At 44.6% G+C, this 14,969-nt stretch overlaps 2 protein-coding genes across 5 annotated transcripts in view; both read right to left on the bottom strand.

Annotated features, from left to right (window-relative positions):
* rapgef6 (Rap guanine nucleotide exchange factor (GEF) 6) overlaps window positions 1–9,166 on the bottom strand; it is a 105,373-nt gene extending 96,207 nt beyond the window's left edge. For both annotated transcript variants that reach the window (XM_084028777.1, XM_084028778.1), the window contains exon 1: window positions 8,826–9,166. In XM_084028777.1, the coding sequence (XP_083884903.1) occupies window positions 8,826–8,900 (75 nt within the window). In that variant the 5' untranslated portion in view covers window positions 8,901–9,166. The remainder of the gene's footprint in view (window positions 1–8,825) is intronic.
* Window positions 9,167–11,886: 2,720 nt separating this feature from the next.
* fnip1 (folliculin interacting protein 1) overlaps window positions 11,887–14,969 on the bottom strand; it is a 33,489-nt gene continuing 30,406 nt past the window's right edge. For all 3 annotated transcript variants that reach the window (XM_084029102.1, XM_084029104.1, XM_084029103.1), the window contains 4 exons: window positions 14,784–14,949; window positions 14,493–14,693; window positions 14,286–14,401; window positions 11,887–13,983 (listed from right to left, as the gene is read on the bottom strand). In XM_084029102.1, the coding sequence (XP_083885228.1) occupies window positions 13,905–13,983; window positions 14,286–14,401; window positions 14,493–14,693; window positions 14,784–14,949 (562 nt within the window). In that variant the 3' untranslated portion in view covers window positions 11,887–13,904. The remainder of the gene's footprint in view (window positions 13,984–14,285; window positions 14,402–14,492; window positions 14,694–14,783; window positions 14,950–14,969) is intronic.

Raw genomic sequence — 14,969 nt, 5'->3', positions numbered from 1 at the left:
TGATGTGGACGCCGTGACTCAGTGTTTCCACGGTGGGATCTGCCAAACAAGAGGCCTCCCACAACACACAGCTTCTGTCGGCGCTCCAGACTCGATCACAATCACTGGGAGCGGCTGGCAGCCGGTCCATTGACTGTGATTTAATGGGAAAATGTGGGAATCTCGGTCCCTGAAAACCTGCTTTCAAAAAGTACGCTAAAGTCCAGGGAAACGGAAGTTAGCCACTAAAACACGCTGGAATCACTCTACATTTATGTATTGCGTCACTGATAAGACACGCATCTTATTTTGGTGAACATCCTTTTAAGTTAACAATTACATTATTTCAATAAGATGATCATGAATCATAGGATCTCCCTGCTTGAATACAGGATGAATAAATTTAAAAATCATTCTATTTTTCACTTCTCTACCATGATAGCGAGCCAGAAGGCTTTTTCTGGTGACTCGTGACAATATTTATGATTATTCCAATAACTGAAGAATTGATTATTGTGATGAAATCCTATATAATCCCATAGTGTCAAGAGGAACTGGACCAAAGCTAAAATGCAAGAGTGTATTCGAATCAGTGTCGCAGACCAATAATGGTAACTGAGCTGGAGTCTACGTATCTGCGCTGCACAACAGTAAAGAATGTATACAAAGTGTTGAAGAAGCATGTGCAGCAGGTGTGCTTCTACCTGTTCACTCTGCCAAGAACTACAGAGGGGCTTCCAAAAGAACAATCTGGGTAAAACATGTGAGCAGCAGAGCTCCAGAAAAGTCGACTGTGTTTGTGGCTGTTTCTGGCACATCACCACTGTAAACACTGTGGTACCATCGACGAGCATCGCCCCTTCGCATTCCATCCATCTGGGCCACGATGCATTTGTTTGACGTTGGTTTTTTGCCCCCATGAGCACCGGAGGATGCTGCTGCTTCACAGAAATCTGACGGACGATACAAGTCCAGCCCTCACCAGCTACGTTGGGTGTCCGTCCGGCCGATCTGCTCCAACAAACCGGCTTTTCTGTCTCCGTTTGATGGTTTCTGTTTGATGGACGTGGCCACAACAGTGACATCATCACAGCGCTGTTCTGAGAAGTTCAAGGCCGCCGCACATAATCCGCTCGTTGAAGAGAAAAAAGATGTGGACACGGGCCCTCAGCCATGTTTCCAATCAATTGTCAAGCAAAGAAGAAAAGTAATGTGAATTAGGAGCATTTCCATCAATTTGGTTTGTAGCGAATATAATCACGTATGGGGTTGTTGGTCAGAAGTACGGGTGAAACTAGAGAGTTTGTCATAATTTCTCTTCCGTAACCAGCTCGTGTTGGAGTGACGGAGACGAAGTAAAGTCTTCACACGTTACGGCAAAATCTCAGAAACAAACAGCTAATCACGAACACATTGATACTGCATGAAAAGTAGGCCAACACTGCATTGGATTATCATAAAGTGGGCGTGTCTCTAAAGGGGAGACTCATGGGTACCCCTCGCCAAAATCCAGCCTGACTTTGGAGCATTTCCAGCCAATCTTCCCAACAAGCGAGCGAGACGTGGCTGGTACCAAAGGATTCATCAGGTCCTCTGGTTTCATACGATACCAGATTCTACACCGGCTTTATGATTGGGCCCGCTACATCCTCTTAAAAACAATAATGTTGGCGGGCCAGTGACGGGAGAAGGAGTTCATCTCTCGTCACTAAAAATCCGTTATATTACTAGATTATTTAAAGAGATTTGCAGTGCCATGAAAAACACAATCCTGGTGGATCGGGGTGCTAACGGAGTAACAGCAGGTACATCGTCATGTCCAGTAAGTGTTCATGAAGTTAAATATAACCAATCACGCGTTACACAACTGAACTCGCAGACACATGCAAGAGGAAGTGACGCACACAAACACACAAAAGCATTTTCTAATCTCTGGTCTTCAAAGTCCTGACTCATCTCGGCAGACTGCATAAATAAATCCCCGTCAACAGCTCAGACCTCTGGAGACAATGTGCTCTAACCTTCACCCCCTGTTCTCAACATTTTGGATTTTCGTGGGCAAAAACAACGACGAGGTTCAGAGCAAGAGAGCCGTCAGTTCTTCTGCCAGGTCGCCTTCCTTCCCTGGTGTATCAGCTATCAGGAATGCTGCTGCTGCTGTAGACCACAGACCGGTCTCTGGCGGATTTACAAGGCGGGATGTTTGAGACCTACATACTCTCCTGAACACACCCCCCGCAGCAATACGCCTTCGAAAATATCCTGAAGGTCACAAAGGTTACGAACAAGATGCCACTTGTGCATCACACCGAAAACAGCTTCTTTGCATTTTTTTTGTAAAGCTGCCGTTGGCTTGTAGAGATAGCTGGACCGCGTAGATCACAATGGTGATAAGCTACGTGGTCTGAAGCCTTGAGTTCGCCCAGCGTCATCTTGTTTTTTGTGTGCTTTTGAATGTGGAGGCTGGTTGTGGTGGAGGAAACGTTTCTGCAGAGCACGGCCTTTAAAAGAAATACAGTGAACAAGGTTTTCCTGCTCAGCTACTGGAGGGAAACACAGCGGACGTCAGCCGGGTCTCTGCGGACGGTCAGGGGATTGTTGGGTGACCTTGCATGCACTCGTGATCTGCAGAGAGTTTATCTAATCTGTTGGCAAACCAACACAATGCAGAAAGACATGTCATATCCAAGTCCTTATTTGACACACTCTTATGGAGGGCAATGCAAACGATCAACTGACGTAGGAAAAAAAATGCCATGGTAACCGTGGTAACTGATCGACTGAACTAGGCGAGGTGAGTCCACCTGTGGCCTCGGCCTGCATTCCCCAAACAGGTCGGAGCTGACGATATCCGTCCATTCACGTTGTGTGGAATGCAGCTGCGCTTTCCACAACACACACACACACACACACACACACACACACACACACACACACACACACACACACACACACACACACACACACACACACACACACACACACACACACACACACACACACACACACACACACACACACACACACACACACACACACACACACACACACACACACACACACACACACACACACACACACACACACGGTAGCACTCCCACTGTCGGGCTGCTGTGTGGTTGATGGTACCCAGAGGAAACGCTGACGTGTTTACATTCAAACAAACCCAGCGGGACAAAGCCGGCTGTCGCTGTCGCCCGGCTGGTGAATGACAGACTTCAAAAACAGGTTGAGGAAAAAAGAGAGAGAGAGAGAGAGCCTCACAGTTCAACAAGCAAAGTAAACAGCGTGGATGACGGCACCATTATAGCGGTAAACAAGCTGATATCGACTGTCTCATATCGCGTCAGTGCTAGTCACCGCGGTGGTCCATAAGGAGGTCTAGAAGTGATCACTTCTCACACGCAGCTCTTTGAAACCAGCGACCATACACTATTACAGCAGCTATGGCCAAAAGCTTTGTTTTGTTTTGAGCATCCGCCTGCCTTCCAGTCCACAGGCCCTCGGGTTCAGTTAGGAGGGCCTTTATTGGCTCCACAAGGAGCTGCTTTCAGTGCTGCAGGTCAGGGGAAGGCTGTGTTTATTCACCCATTTAAACACACACACACACACTTACAAACACGCCGTCTTCCAAGGCTACGTTTCACACACAAGACTCCTCTGTACTCATCTCAGACTCCCTCTCTCTCAAAGCTGCAGTCTGCTGGCACATTCAGGTTTGTTGTGTGTTCACGTCATGCTGGGTTTACTGAAACTTAACTTACATTAGTCTACTACTACATTTTTTGTACATTAATGGGAAAACAAGTTGGATATCGTATCATCATCCATGGACCCTAGCATGAGTTTTTAGTGAAGTTCATTTCAACACACAGGTGGTCTGATGCCCTCGTCTCTCAATTTCATTCTTTCACCTCATAAAAAAGCACAAACTCCCACTCTCTCCATCGCTTCTGCCCTCAAGTTTCATTTGAAGCTTTCCGTCGACCGTCGTCTGCTTCCTTCAGCCTCTCTGTCATCACTTTAGTGATTACCTGCTGGATCTCTCAGACCTCAGAAGGACGCTCCTCCCGTCTCACTCCGACGTGGGACGATGTGAAATATTTCACGTTGCATCGTGTCGGCCAGAATAATTGAGATATTCTCCAGATAACAACGATACCGACATTTTATCAATAAATCAAAAAACATTTTGGTGATTAAGAAAGATGGCTAGCTCACTATCATTGTAAAAAAAAAATAGAGACCGATTCACCGTGGGAAGTAACAAAGTACAAATACTTTGTTACTGTATTTAAGTAGAATTTTCAGGTATCTTTTTTGTAAGAATTTTATTGCGACACATCGTCTTTTAGCGAAAAACAAATCTTTAAAATTAAAATCAGAAATCATGCCGTCTCCCTGAATAAATAAATGATAAATACATTTAAAATGTGTATTTTTTTTATCCTATATTTTTAAATAAGGCTTCATTTTTCACAGTGAAAGGGAACAGCTTTTTGAAGTCACTCATGACAATATTCACAATCTTGATAATTCAAATTGACCACAATCCACTGATTACAAGCATTACATTTCCTGATCCCCGATGTAATCCCAAACCGTCCCACACCCAGGCCGATCCTTTCACTTCCTCCCACTGCTTTGATTACATGTTTGTCTAGCAAGTCAGTGATCATCAGTGTAATGTGGTTAAAGGTTCGCCACTGCGACAGGAAGTGTCATCATGTCAGTTTCATATCAACAGCTGCCGAAGCCACAGGTCTCCCAACAACTAAACAATAAATGCCAGCCAAACGCTGGGAACCTCTCGAAGCAGAAACTCTCACCAAACCCCGGCTACACACACACACACACACACACACACACACGTCCTCTTTTCTAAAACTGTGTTTTCAAAATACTACATGCACCACTTCGCCGCAGGTTAATGAGGTTAGTGTCTCAACTCAAACACCACTTCTACGATATAAAACTTTGTCCTCGGGCTGAAATACAGAGCAATAAAAGCGCTAGCGTGACCCACTTTCTTAAACGTGTCACAACAACCTTTCAATACACTTTTAATCCTGGTACACTCATCCTCGATCTAACTGGTGCAAACAAAGAACACAAGCAAAACCAATTAAATGATTGGAAGCATCAACACGTCATCCTGGGGAAGAATCAGACTTTTGACCATTTGGCGAACCGTCTCCGTCTCCACGCTTCAATCAAACCCAAAAAACAAACGTTAATCTGCTTCTTCAACAGTTCATACAAACTTCCAGAGACCCAAATCAAACCAGCAGCAGCCGATCTGTGGCGATGACTCAGCGGAGTGTGTATTTGTACTTCAGATAGCCGTTAGCCAAACACACCGTCCACAAACAGAAGACAGCAAACTTGTTGGCTTGGACCCATGAGTCAGTTTTAACTCTCCTAAAATCATTTTAAAAGTCCACACGAGCCTGAACTCAACTCAATATTGTGGAGGATCACACCCTTGTTTGGATGGCGAGCCGGCGGCGACGGCGAGCCGTGTTCTGCAGAAATGTGCTGGAATGCATCGTTGACCGACGGGATTTTAGAGCTTTATAATCACCGGTGTCAGGCAGCACTGCCTTCATTTCTCCCTGAAGGAGGCGGGCCCTGCTGCGGCGTCTATCAGTGAAACAAAAATGCAGTGGGATGGCGTTTGACGCATCCTGTACCAACAGCACAACGGCGCCCCGGGCGACACCGGAGTCGCTGCTGCCAAGAAGTCAAAAGAACAGGAAGTACTAGAGGAGTTTTAGTGCTGGAGCTCCTGTAATAATGAAACATAAACAAAGATTGTCCCGGTGTAAAAAAAAATTTGAGATTCAAAAATGTGCTTCAATTTGTGCTTTAAAACATCCTGGAATTTTACATTTTGTTAGAAAACAAACATCTTAAAATAAGGTAATCATAAATACCGTCTTAAAATGTCTTAGATTAAGTGCTGCTCTATTCTTCACTTCTCTACCATGATGGGGATTCAGATTCACCACGGTCAGCTCATTGTCCATCCCTCGTGCACACATGAGCCAAGCTACCGAATTAGTGGAGATCTATACGTTTTTAGTTTTAAAAGAATGACCGACTCTTTGACTGCAATGAAACGTAAACACGAACATACGACTCAAAAAGTAGGATCGATAAAATCCAGGACGTCTGTGGTCCCCCAGAGGTCTACGATAGACCATCACATTAGTCCAGAGACCAGACCAGACTATGTGGAGGAACCAGAGACTGTCTGTGGTCCCCCAGAGGTCTAGATAGTAGCTCACATTACATACAATGTTAGCATAGCCTAGCTCCATTTGAACCAAACTCCATTCAGAAAACCAGCGTTTTACAAGTTGTTTGCTCGTCATGCTGCAGACAGACCTAACAAACCTTGACTTCGGACATTTTACAAATTCTCGTCATCATGTCGTTACTTCGGCATCATTTTTATCCATTTATTGCAATTAAATCACAACAAACATGGTTTATTTTGGGTTCCTCCCGCTGTAGTAAACCAGCCGATGTGTGTCTTGCTATTCACAGTGAACACAGCTCAGTGTAATTCACCGGGCACCTCTGGGTGATGTCATGAACTCAGACAGGACGGCGTTTGATTTCCCGGGAAGGTAAAAAGTGTGAAAAAACCAACGACGAATCCCAACATACAAACAACACACACGGAGGGAAAGCTCAGGTAAACATTACTCCGCTACATATAAGATCAAAGTGTGCTGCCATATTGCACCTTCAATTTCACGAAGATCAAACCACCATCTTCGTTAACGAGTTTCTTTACGTACGCTGCAAGAGCACAGCATCGACCACACACCGGCCTGCACCTCCTACTCTGCTCAGAAGCTTAGAAGTCTGGCCGTTGGCCTCCTTGCCTCCCCTCACATGCACCTTCACCCCCCCCCCGTCCTCCCTTCGGGATCCTGTGGCTTTGTGATGGCTGGAATTCCCATAAACGTCCAACGTGCAACTGGGCGCAGCTTTTAAAAAAAACGGCCATAAATCACCGCAGCGTGAATACGTGGTGCGTTTACCACCGGGGCGTCTGGATGGCACCGAGAGAAAGGTAAGGGGGGGGGGGGGGGGGGGGGACTGGACGGAAAAACCCATGAAGAAGGCCGGGGAAGGTTGACGAGGCATAAAAGCTGCGGTGGGAGAGATTACAGGCCAAACATCTGCAAACGGGAGACAGACGAAGAACCTCCAGCGCGTCTCAAACTCTCACAAATACCTCTTCAGTCCAACAATAGTGGAATAAATCTTCACAGTTAAGTGCAGAGGTTAGATTTCACCTTTGTACCAGGAGCACCTGCTTCACCAACCATCCCTTACTTTCACACTTCTTTTATGGCTTCGACGGCACGTTGGTTCATTTATGTCTCACACGCTATCTTTTAAATGACTTTATGTACTATTTAGCTGTTTTTATACTTAGATGTGGCATCGTTTGGCATTCTGTGGACAGGAACGAGGAATTTCATTGCACAGGGAAACATGTTTCTAGTATAGGTGTGAATCTTTGGCTTCACAGCGATTCGATTCAAGGAAAAAATTCAAAAAATGTAATGCTCAGTTATTTTTCAATAGGCTACATGCTGGCAGGGGAGAGAGTGTCTTAAAAGTCTTAAAACAATCATAATTAAGAACCACGATTCATACGATTAAACGCATTTATATCGATTATTGGTGAAGCCAAAACAATTCATTCTACTTATTTAGCAGATGGATTTAGTTGAATCGGTAGGACTGACAATCGATGCATCACATTAATCGTTACACCTCTAGTTTCTATACTGTGCATATGGTAATAAACCCAACGTAAATATTGTGAATACATGCGTGGGGAACATTTCATCCCGGCTTTTATTAGACTTTAAATCTGTAGGAGGGTTCAGCATCGACAGTGCCTCCCCGTCACGAGGGACCAAATCTACTGTCGTGTACGTTTTCATGGACTAAACTCACGGTGTGTTCGAGTGCGTACAAAAGCGCACTGTGAAAGGCGTGAAAGGGGGGCTTTTTTTACCCACCATGCACCCCTACAAACAAACAAGAGGATCAGAGCCGAGGGGGAACGTTTTTTTTAAATGGACCTTTTTCACGAGTGTGAAAACACTTCTGATGCCGCTTTGGAAAAAAAGTGCTTGCACTTCAAATCTATTGCCAGCAGCTGAAACAGGGATGGGAGTAAACGGTGAGCTATTTTTGGGGAGGGGGGGGGCAGAGTGTAATACTGAAGCAGTGACAAGCCAGCTGTGTTTCCACAGCTTCACGTAGGGGAGGAGGAGGAGGAGGAGGCATGAGAACAGGAGTGATTTAATTTAACTCCAGCTAAAGTTTACACAAACTCTTGGGCTTAAAGGCGTAAACTCTGATGGGAAGCTGTGATGTTATGTTTTCATTTGGTGACCCAGAATGCATTGCAGTTCATCTCCCAAAAAATAGGGGGCGGGTTACACCAAAACTAAACCATGATGCACTTCAGTTTAAAGCTGCATTTGGTCCTGGAAAGCTTTTTTTCCCCTTTTTTTTTTTCATTTTTGGCAGAAAACTGTTAGCATGACTCTCCCAGAAGCTAGCCACTCGGCTAAATGCTGTTTTAACGGCAGCCTGCTAATTAAATAAAAGTACAATAAAAGTACAACGTGTACTAATTATCAGTGGAAAAGTGTTAATGAGATATTACCTGAAGGACTCTGTATGTGACATCCCCCCCCGCCCCCCCTCCCTCCTCATACAGCGAGCTGAAGCAACAGTTTGATTGAGGCTAACATTAGCAAAGCGATGCTAACTACTTAAAACAGAGAAACGGTGGTTTTGTTTACCTCTGCGGTCCGCAGGGAGGGCGGCTTCTTCAGAGCCAGTTTGAAAGAAGTTTCCATGGTTCCGGTCATTTTCATAACTTCGGCTTTTACTTCCTCACTTTCACGTCTCCTCGCGGCTCGTTTTTCTGGTGATGGAGTTCACCCACCGGGAGCTCCTTCTCCTCCTGCTCCTCCTCCTCCAGGAGGAGAAACAAACTTCACCAGGCTACTGCGCGTCCGATAAACGGTAAACTCCGCCGAAGCGCGACGGGAAGTTGAATGTACGCGACCCGCGGTGTTGGATTCCGTTCATCTTTCGGTGAGAGGAGATCTCTCCACCTCGGGCAGATCCAGGAGTTCAGATTTTTAGATCCCTCCTCCCTCCTTCCTCCTCCTCCTCATCGCCGCAGATCCGAGTGCGGCGGAGAGAGTTGACGACATCTGTCCGCACGGAGACGGCGCCGCGTTCAAACGCTGTCGGAAATAGCGCCATCGATGACAGCGGTTGACATTTTACACTCAAGTAGAGATACTTGTGTTCAAAAGACTATTGTAAAAGTAAAATTACTGTTTCAACTTCTTTACTCAAGTAAAAGTGAAAAAGTACACGCTCTGAAATGTACTCAAAAGTATAAAGAGAGATATTTATATTCATATTTATCCAGCACCCTTTGCACGATTGTCATACTGTTTACAATATAATTGTCCTGTTCTTTCATATATACACGTCTTTATATCTAGATAGTAGTCAAATGTGTATGCTGAACTTATTAACATGTTGTATTTAGAGCGACAAAAGCAGTAAAATTACTTGAATGTGTTCACACTTACTTCTGATTGTGTTTCAGATCAGTAAATTAATCCCTGAAAGGAAATTAAATGAAATACAGTACCATAAAATACTAGAATATACAATAATACAGTAAAATTAAAGTCACAGTGTTAGTCTGTAAAGTCAAGTATCCCTATGAAGGACATTTCTACTGGCTGTTTTTTTTACAGTCATATTAAATTAATGAAACAAGCCCGTTTTGATAATGTGAGAAGAAACGACTTGTTTGCAAAATGTAGAGAATAAAAGTAAAACAAGATATCAGAAAAATAAATACTCAACTACAGATACCTGAAAAGTCTTCTCAAGAACAGAAACAAAGTATTTGTACTTGGTTACTTTCCGCCTCTGTATTAGAAGTACTGTCACTCTCTTTTCCCCCGTCCTCTGACGCTCACATTGCAACTCGCATCTCGGACTGTCTGGCTGACATCTCTGTCTGGACAACTGCACATCACCTCAAGCTTAACCTGAATAAAACCGAACTCCTCTTCATCCCAGGGAAAGACTGCCCTCACATGGACCTGTCGGTCACTGTTGAGGGCATCACAGTATTTCCTTCCTCAACTGCGAGGAACCTGGGTGTAATCCTCGATGACCAACTATCCTGCACCCCCAACATCACTGCTGTGGCCCGATCCTGCAGATGTGCCCTCTACAATATCCGCAGGATTCGGACCTTCCTCACAAAGGATGCAACGCAGCTCTTGGTCCAAGCACTGGTCATCTCCCGCCTTGACTACTGCAACTCTCTCCTGGCCGGACTCCCGGCCTATGCGATTAAACCATTGCAGCGTATCCAGAACGCTGCAGCACGCCTTATCTTCAATCTACCCAAATTCTCCCACGTGACCCCCCTCCTCCGTGACCTCCACTGGCTCCCTGTTGCAGCACGCATCCAATTCAAGACGATGACACTGGCCTTCAGGGCCATCAATGGAACGGCACCTGCCTACCTTCAAACACTGGTCAAACCTCATGCCCCGAAGCGAGCACTCCGCTCCTCTACTTCAGCTGGCCGGCTGGTACCACCATCGCTGAAATCAAACAAATGTCGCTCAGCAAAGTCCAGACTCTTCTCTGTTCTGGCGCCTCAGTGGTGGAACGAACTCCCGACCAATGTCAGGACAGCAGAGTCATTTGCCATCTTCCGAAAAAGGCTCAAGACTCACCTGTTCAGACTTCACCTCGACTCTACATAGCATGACCCACTAACACCCTCCCTCGACCCCCCCCCCGCAAAAAAAAAAAAAAAAACTCGGATCGTAGCACTGTTACTCTTGAAGTACTACTTTACTCAGATGAGGACCTAGCACTTGTTCTATTTTTAGCTCTTACTGCATCGGCAATGATACGTCGTGGTTTCTTTGTTTCCTTCTTTTGACAAATGTACTTATTGTAAGTCGCTTTGGACAAAAGCGTCTGCTAAATGACCTAAATGTAAATGTAAATGTAAATGTCACGGTAACAAATCGCTTGGAGAAGACTCATCAACTTACTTATGTCAATTACAAAGAAATATAAGTTAACATTATTCATGGCTTTTATGTATTTGTTTGTTTGTAAGACAAATAATGTGCTATTTATAGCAGTCTAGCTTTAATACTCAAGTGTACGAGCTTCGAGATGAGTCCCTCAATGCAGCACAGACCCTCCCTCTGACTTGTGACACCTCTGAAGTCATGTTGCTCATAGAGCGCAATGATCCGACCGCTGGAGTGCATTTGAAAGCAACAGACCACTCGAGACGTTCACGCCCCCGAGTTTTAGCGGGACATTACAGTTACATGTGTGCTTGATTTAACCACCATGTTGAACCTCTCCACATGAAGACAGGTGGGATCACTGCGACGTTCTCACACTGACAGCTGTTTGAAACACACTCTCCTTTAAGCCGGGACACTCCTTCTTTATTGCGTAACTGCGGTGTGTGTGTGTGTGTGTGTGTGTGTGTTTGGGGGAGGAGCCTGTTTTCAAGGTGCGTTTAAAGTGTGTTAGCACAAAAAGACAAAAAAAAACAAAAAAGGTGCAAGTTTAACAGCAGAGTTAAACTTCTGTATATAGAATTAAAACGATAATTAAAAAGGAGACTTTCCCAAAACAAACCTAAGATCATGGGAAGAGAAGTTCCTTGAACGCATCGTCTTCTAAACTGGTATCCTGGATGTGAATTGTTGCTTTTTGGAACCCCCGATATTTTTTTCTTTTCAACATTTTGTGAATCTGTGACCAGAAAACATTCCCAGAGACTTTATCTTCGGCATCTTTATTGCACAACATTCCCATAAAATTGGGAAAGAAAAAAAAGAAAATCATTTCTTAAAAGACATTTTGTACAAATACATGAAAATAAACAAAAGAGTATGTACAGTTTTACATGAACCGTTATACATACACGGGCAACTAAATAATTTATTCATTTACAAAGAGGGGAGAGAGAAAAAAAAGCGTACAAAGTCATACCTTTTAAACATGATGGCTGGGTTAAAAACATAAAAACAAACAAAATAAAGTAGGCTGATACAGCGGAGCATCTTCAATGAAGTAACAAGCAAGTTTATGTCAATTTTTACCAGCAAAATGAGCTCTCGCCACATCTCTATTAAGACTAGGGTCATATGCAGGGTGCGATTTGAGTGTTTTGAAAGGAATAAACATCGTTTCCAAGGTGACGAAGTTTAACATACTGATAAACAGCTTTTCAGGAAGATTTTTGTGAGACATGAGGGATAAAAGGTGGATTTCTACTCTTCGACAGGTCACCTGCATCATATATTTTTTCGGACTGCGGCGTTCCGATCCACCAGCATCGGTCCGATAAACGAACAAAATGACTATCGGACATATCGGGGCCGATGTTTCGTAGATGGTTCGGTTGAGAAAAGTGTATCGGGACAAATGTTTTATTATTAACAGCTTGGTTGTTGTAAAAAGACGGTATCGGACTAGTATCGGTATGTCCCGTTATCTGCGATTACGATTTATTCCAAGGATGGAATCTGAAAACAGAAGCTGTGAGCCGTTTTCTTTGCAAATCGCACCCCGGCTACACGTCATAATAACCATAATCATGTGTCAGTGTCACGGAAAATCGGGGAAAAAGAAAGAGTGTGTGCATTTCGTGTGTATAACCGTTATATAAACATGTCTAAAAAAGTGTTAACCAATTATTTATTTATATATATATATATATATATATATATATATATATATATATATATATATATATAAATCCATTGTAAGGCCTCCCGGGTTCCTCTTCTCCTCTCTCTCTGCAGCAAACATCGAAGCCATAAACATCGTAGAAAGGTGGCAAAGCTATAAAAGTGTGAAAATATTTCAGCATTTTGGTTTTTAAAATGTACATGGATGATGCACGTTGTAGCTTTTCCACAGTAGAAAGGGACCCTTTTCCTTCCGTCACCACATTCTGAAGCGAACATGTGTATTTAACAAACTTCCCCCCCAAAAGAACACAGCATAGACATGCCTCTGATTAAAACAGCTTAAAAAGTATACCTCTGGGTTTTTCATCCGCGGCCCATATGAAGATCTGAGGTAGTCCTGTACCTGTGATAAGAATGTCAAAGCCACTTTCAGCCATTTCAAAACCGCTTTGCAGAAACCCCCAAAAATAAAAAATAAATCACTGCGTGCACTGATTAACCCCCACATGGCCTGAAAACAAAAAAGGCTTTTAAAATCATGTCTTTGTTGCAATTTGACACGAAAAAACAAAAACATCTGTCATCGAGATCTCAGGGAAATTTGGCTTGTAAACAAATGCATGAAAAAATAAAAGAAATAACACAATTGGCATGAGATTGATATTTACCTCATAAGTAATGTTTTAAAAAATGTCCATGTTTCCTTTGAACTTGTAGTCCGTCACTTCGTCGACTGGGTTTCAGATTGTACAGAGAGGGAAGCGGGTAGAAGGAAGTAAATCCTCGTTATTGTGTCCTAGATATTCCTTTAAAGTTTCATTCTCAACTGGAAAAATGTATAAAGTCTTTGGCTTGTGTGTCCACAAAATAAAAAGAGTCAGAAACATTCAAACATCCGGAGGAAGGCCGGCTTCGGGGACGCTTCAGTCATCCTCGCTCCGTCGGCGGGCCCGTGGTCTCTAGCTCCCCCTTGTGGTGCCACAGCTGCACTGCGTCGCATGGAGCAGCAGCACCGGCGGTGAGGTGGTGGAGGCTGTGGTCCGTGAAGACGTGGACGGACGTGTTTTTGTTCCAGAGAGAAGCACCACCCTCCCCCGAGTCTCATAGCAGGATCTGGGCCACGTAGGGGGAGTGAGTGCTGGCCACCGCGGCCAACAGCGGAAGGTCGCTGGACTCGATTCTGCAACGATAACGGAGCAAAGATCAGGGAGTGGCAACGTCTACGTGACCTACTAAAAGAACAAAACACTGAACACAAAAGAAGAATTTACACACAACACAGCTTTTAAATCCTATTCCTTCTACATCCTTGTGTCTGCTTCTCTTTACATTAATGAGGAGAGGCTTTTAATAAAGAGTGTCCTTGTTAACAAACCAAAGCTGTGTTTACGTTCATTATTACTCAAGCGGACCTGCTGCTAGAGTTCAAAAACAGACTTTTTTTAAATCCGCAGCTGTGAGATGAGAAGGTTCACGGCTTACCCTAACACCATGCCCAATTCCTTCACGTGGACTCTCGTCTGTCCCTTCAGGTACTCGGCCAGCATCTTGCTCTTGAAGTAGATCTCCTGCAGGCGGTCCTCGAGGTGCATTATACACTGACGAGGGAGAGGAGATGCACAGAAGGAATGGTTGAGCGAAGGAACAAAAGCATCGGACTCAAAGCGGGTGACTTTGCTGTGTACGTACAAAGTTGGGTGAGAGGTTGAGCCTGTAGAGCTGGTGGGTGGACTGCAGTAAGCTGGAGACCAGGTTGGACACCAGGACCTCCTTCCCCAGCTTGTTGACGTCCGTGGCTCGTCTCTGGCTGCTCGCCATCTGCACCGTCCACTTGTCCGTGTCTGCTATAATGCAGACGGCCTCGGCGATGGGCTCGTCCAGCACTGGATGCTGCAGAACAAGAACCAGAGGGATGAATGCCTCCAACTCCCCCAAAACACCGGGACATCACTCGTTTTATTGGATGGTTATGAACTTCACCTGAACAGCATGGGATAATTCGGCCATGAGGCACTGCCGTAGCTTCTCGTCGCTAGGCAACCCATGCAGTACAAAGTCTGGCACGTAGGTGGGGCAGTAGCCTCCAAACAGAGACCGGCCAAAATTGGCAATGCTTGGCTTCGAGTAGTTCTCCACCAACTTTGACCTATAAAAACAAAAAGTACG

The sequence above is a fragment of the Eutrigla gurnardus genome (assembly GCF_963514095.1).
Source record: "Eutrigla gurnardus genome assembly, chromosome: 15".
Lineage (NCBI taxonomy): Eukaryota > Metazoa > Chordata > Actinopteri > Perciformes > Triglidae > Eutrigla > Eutrigla gurnardus.
This window is presented reverse-complemented; position numbering and strand designations above follow the sequence as displayed.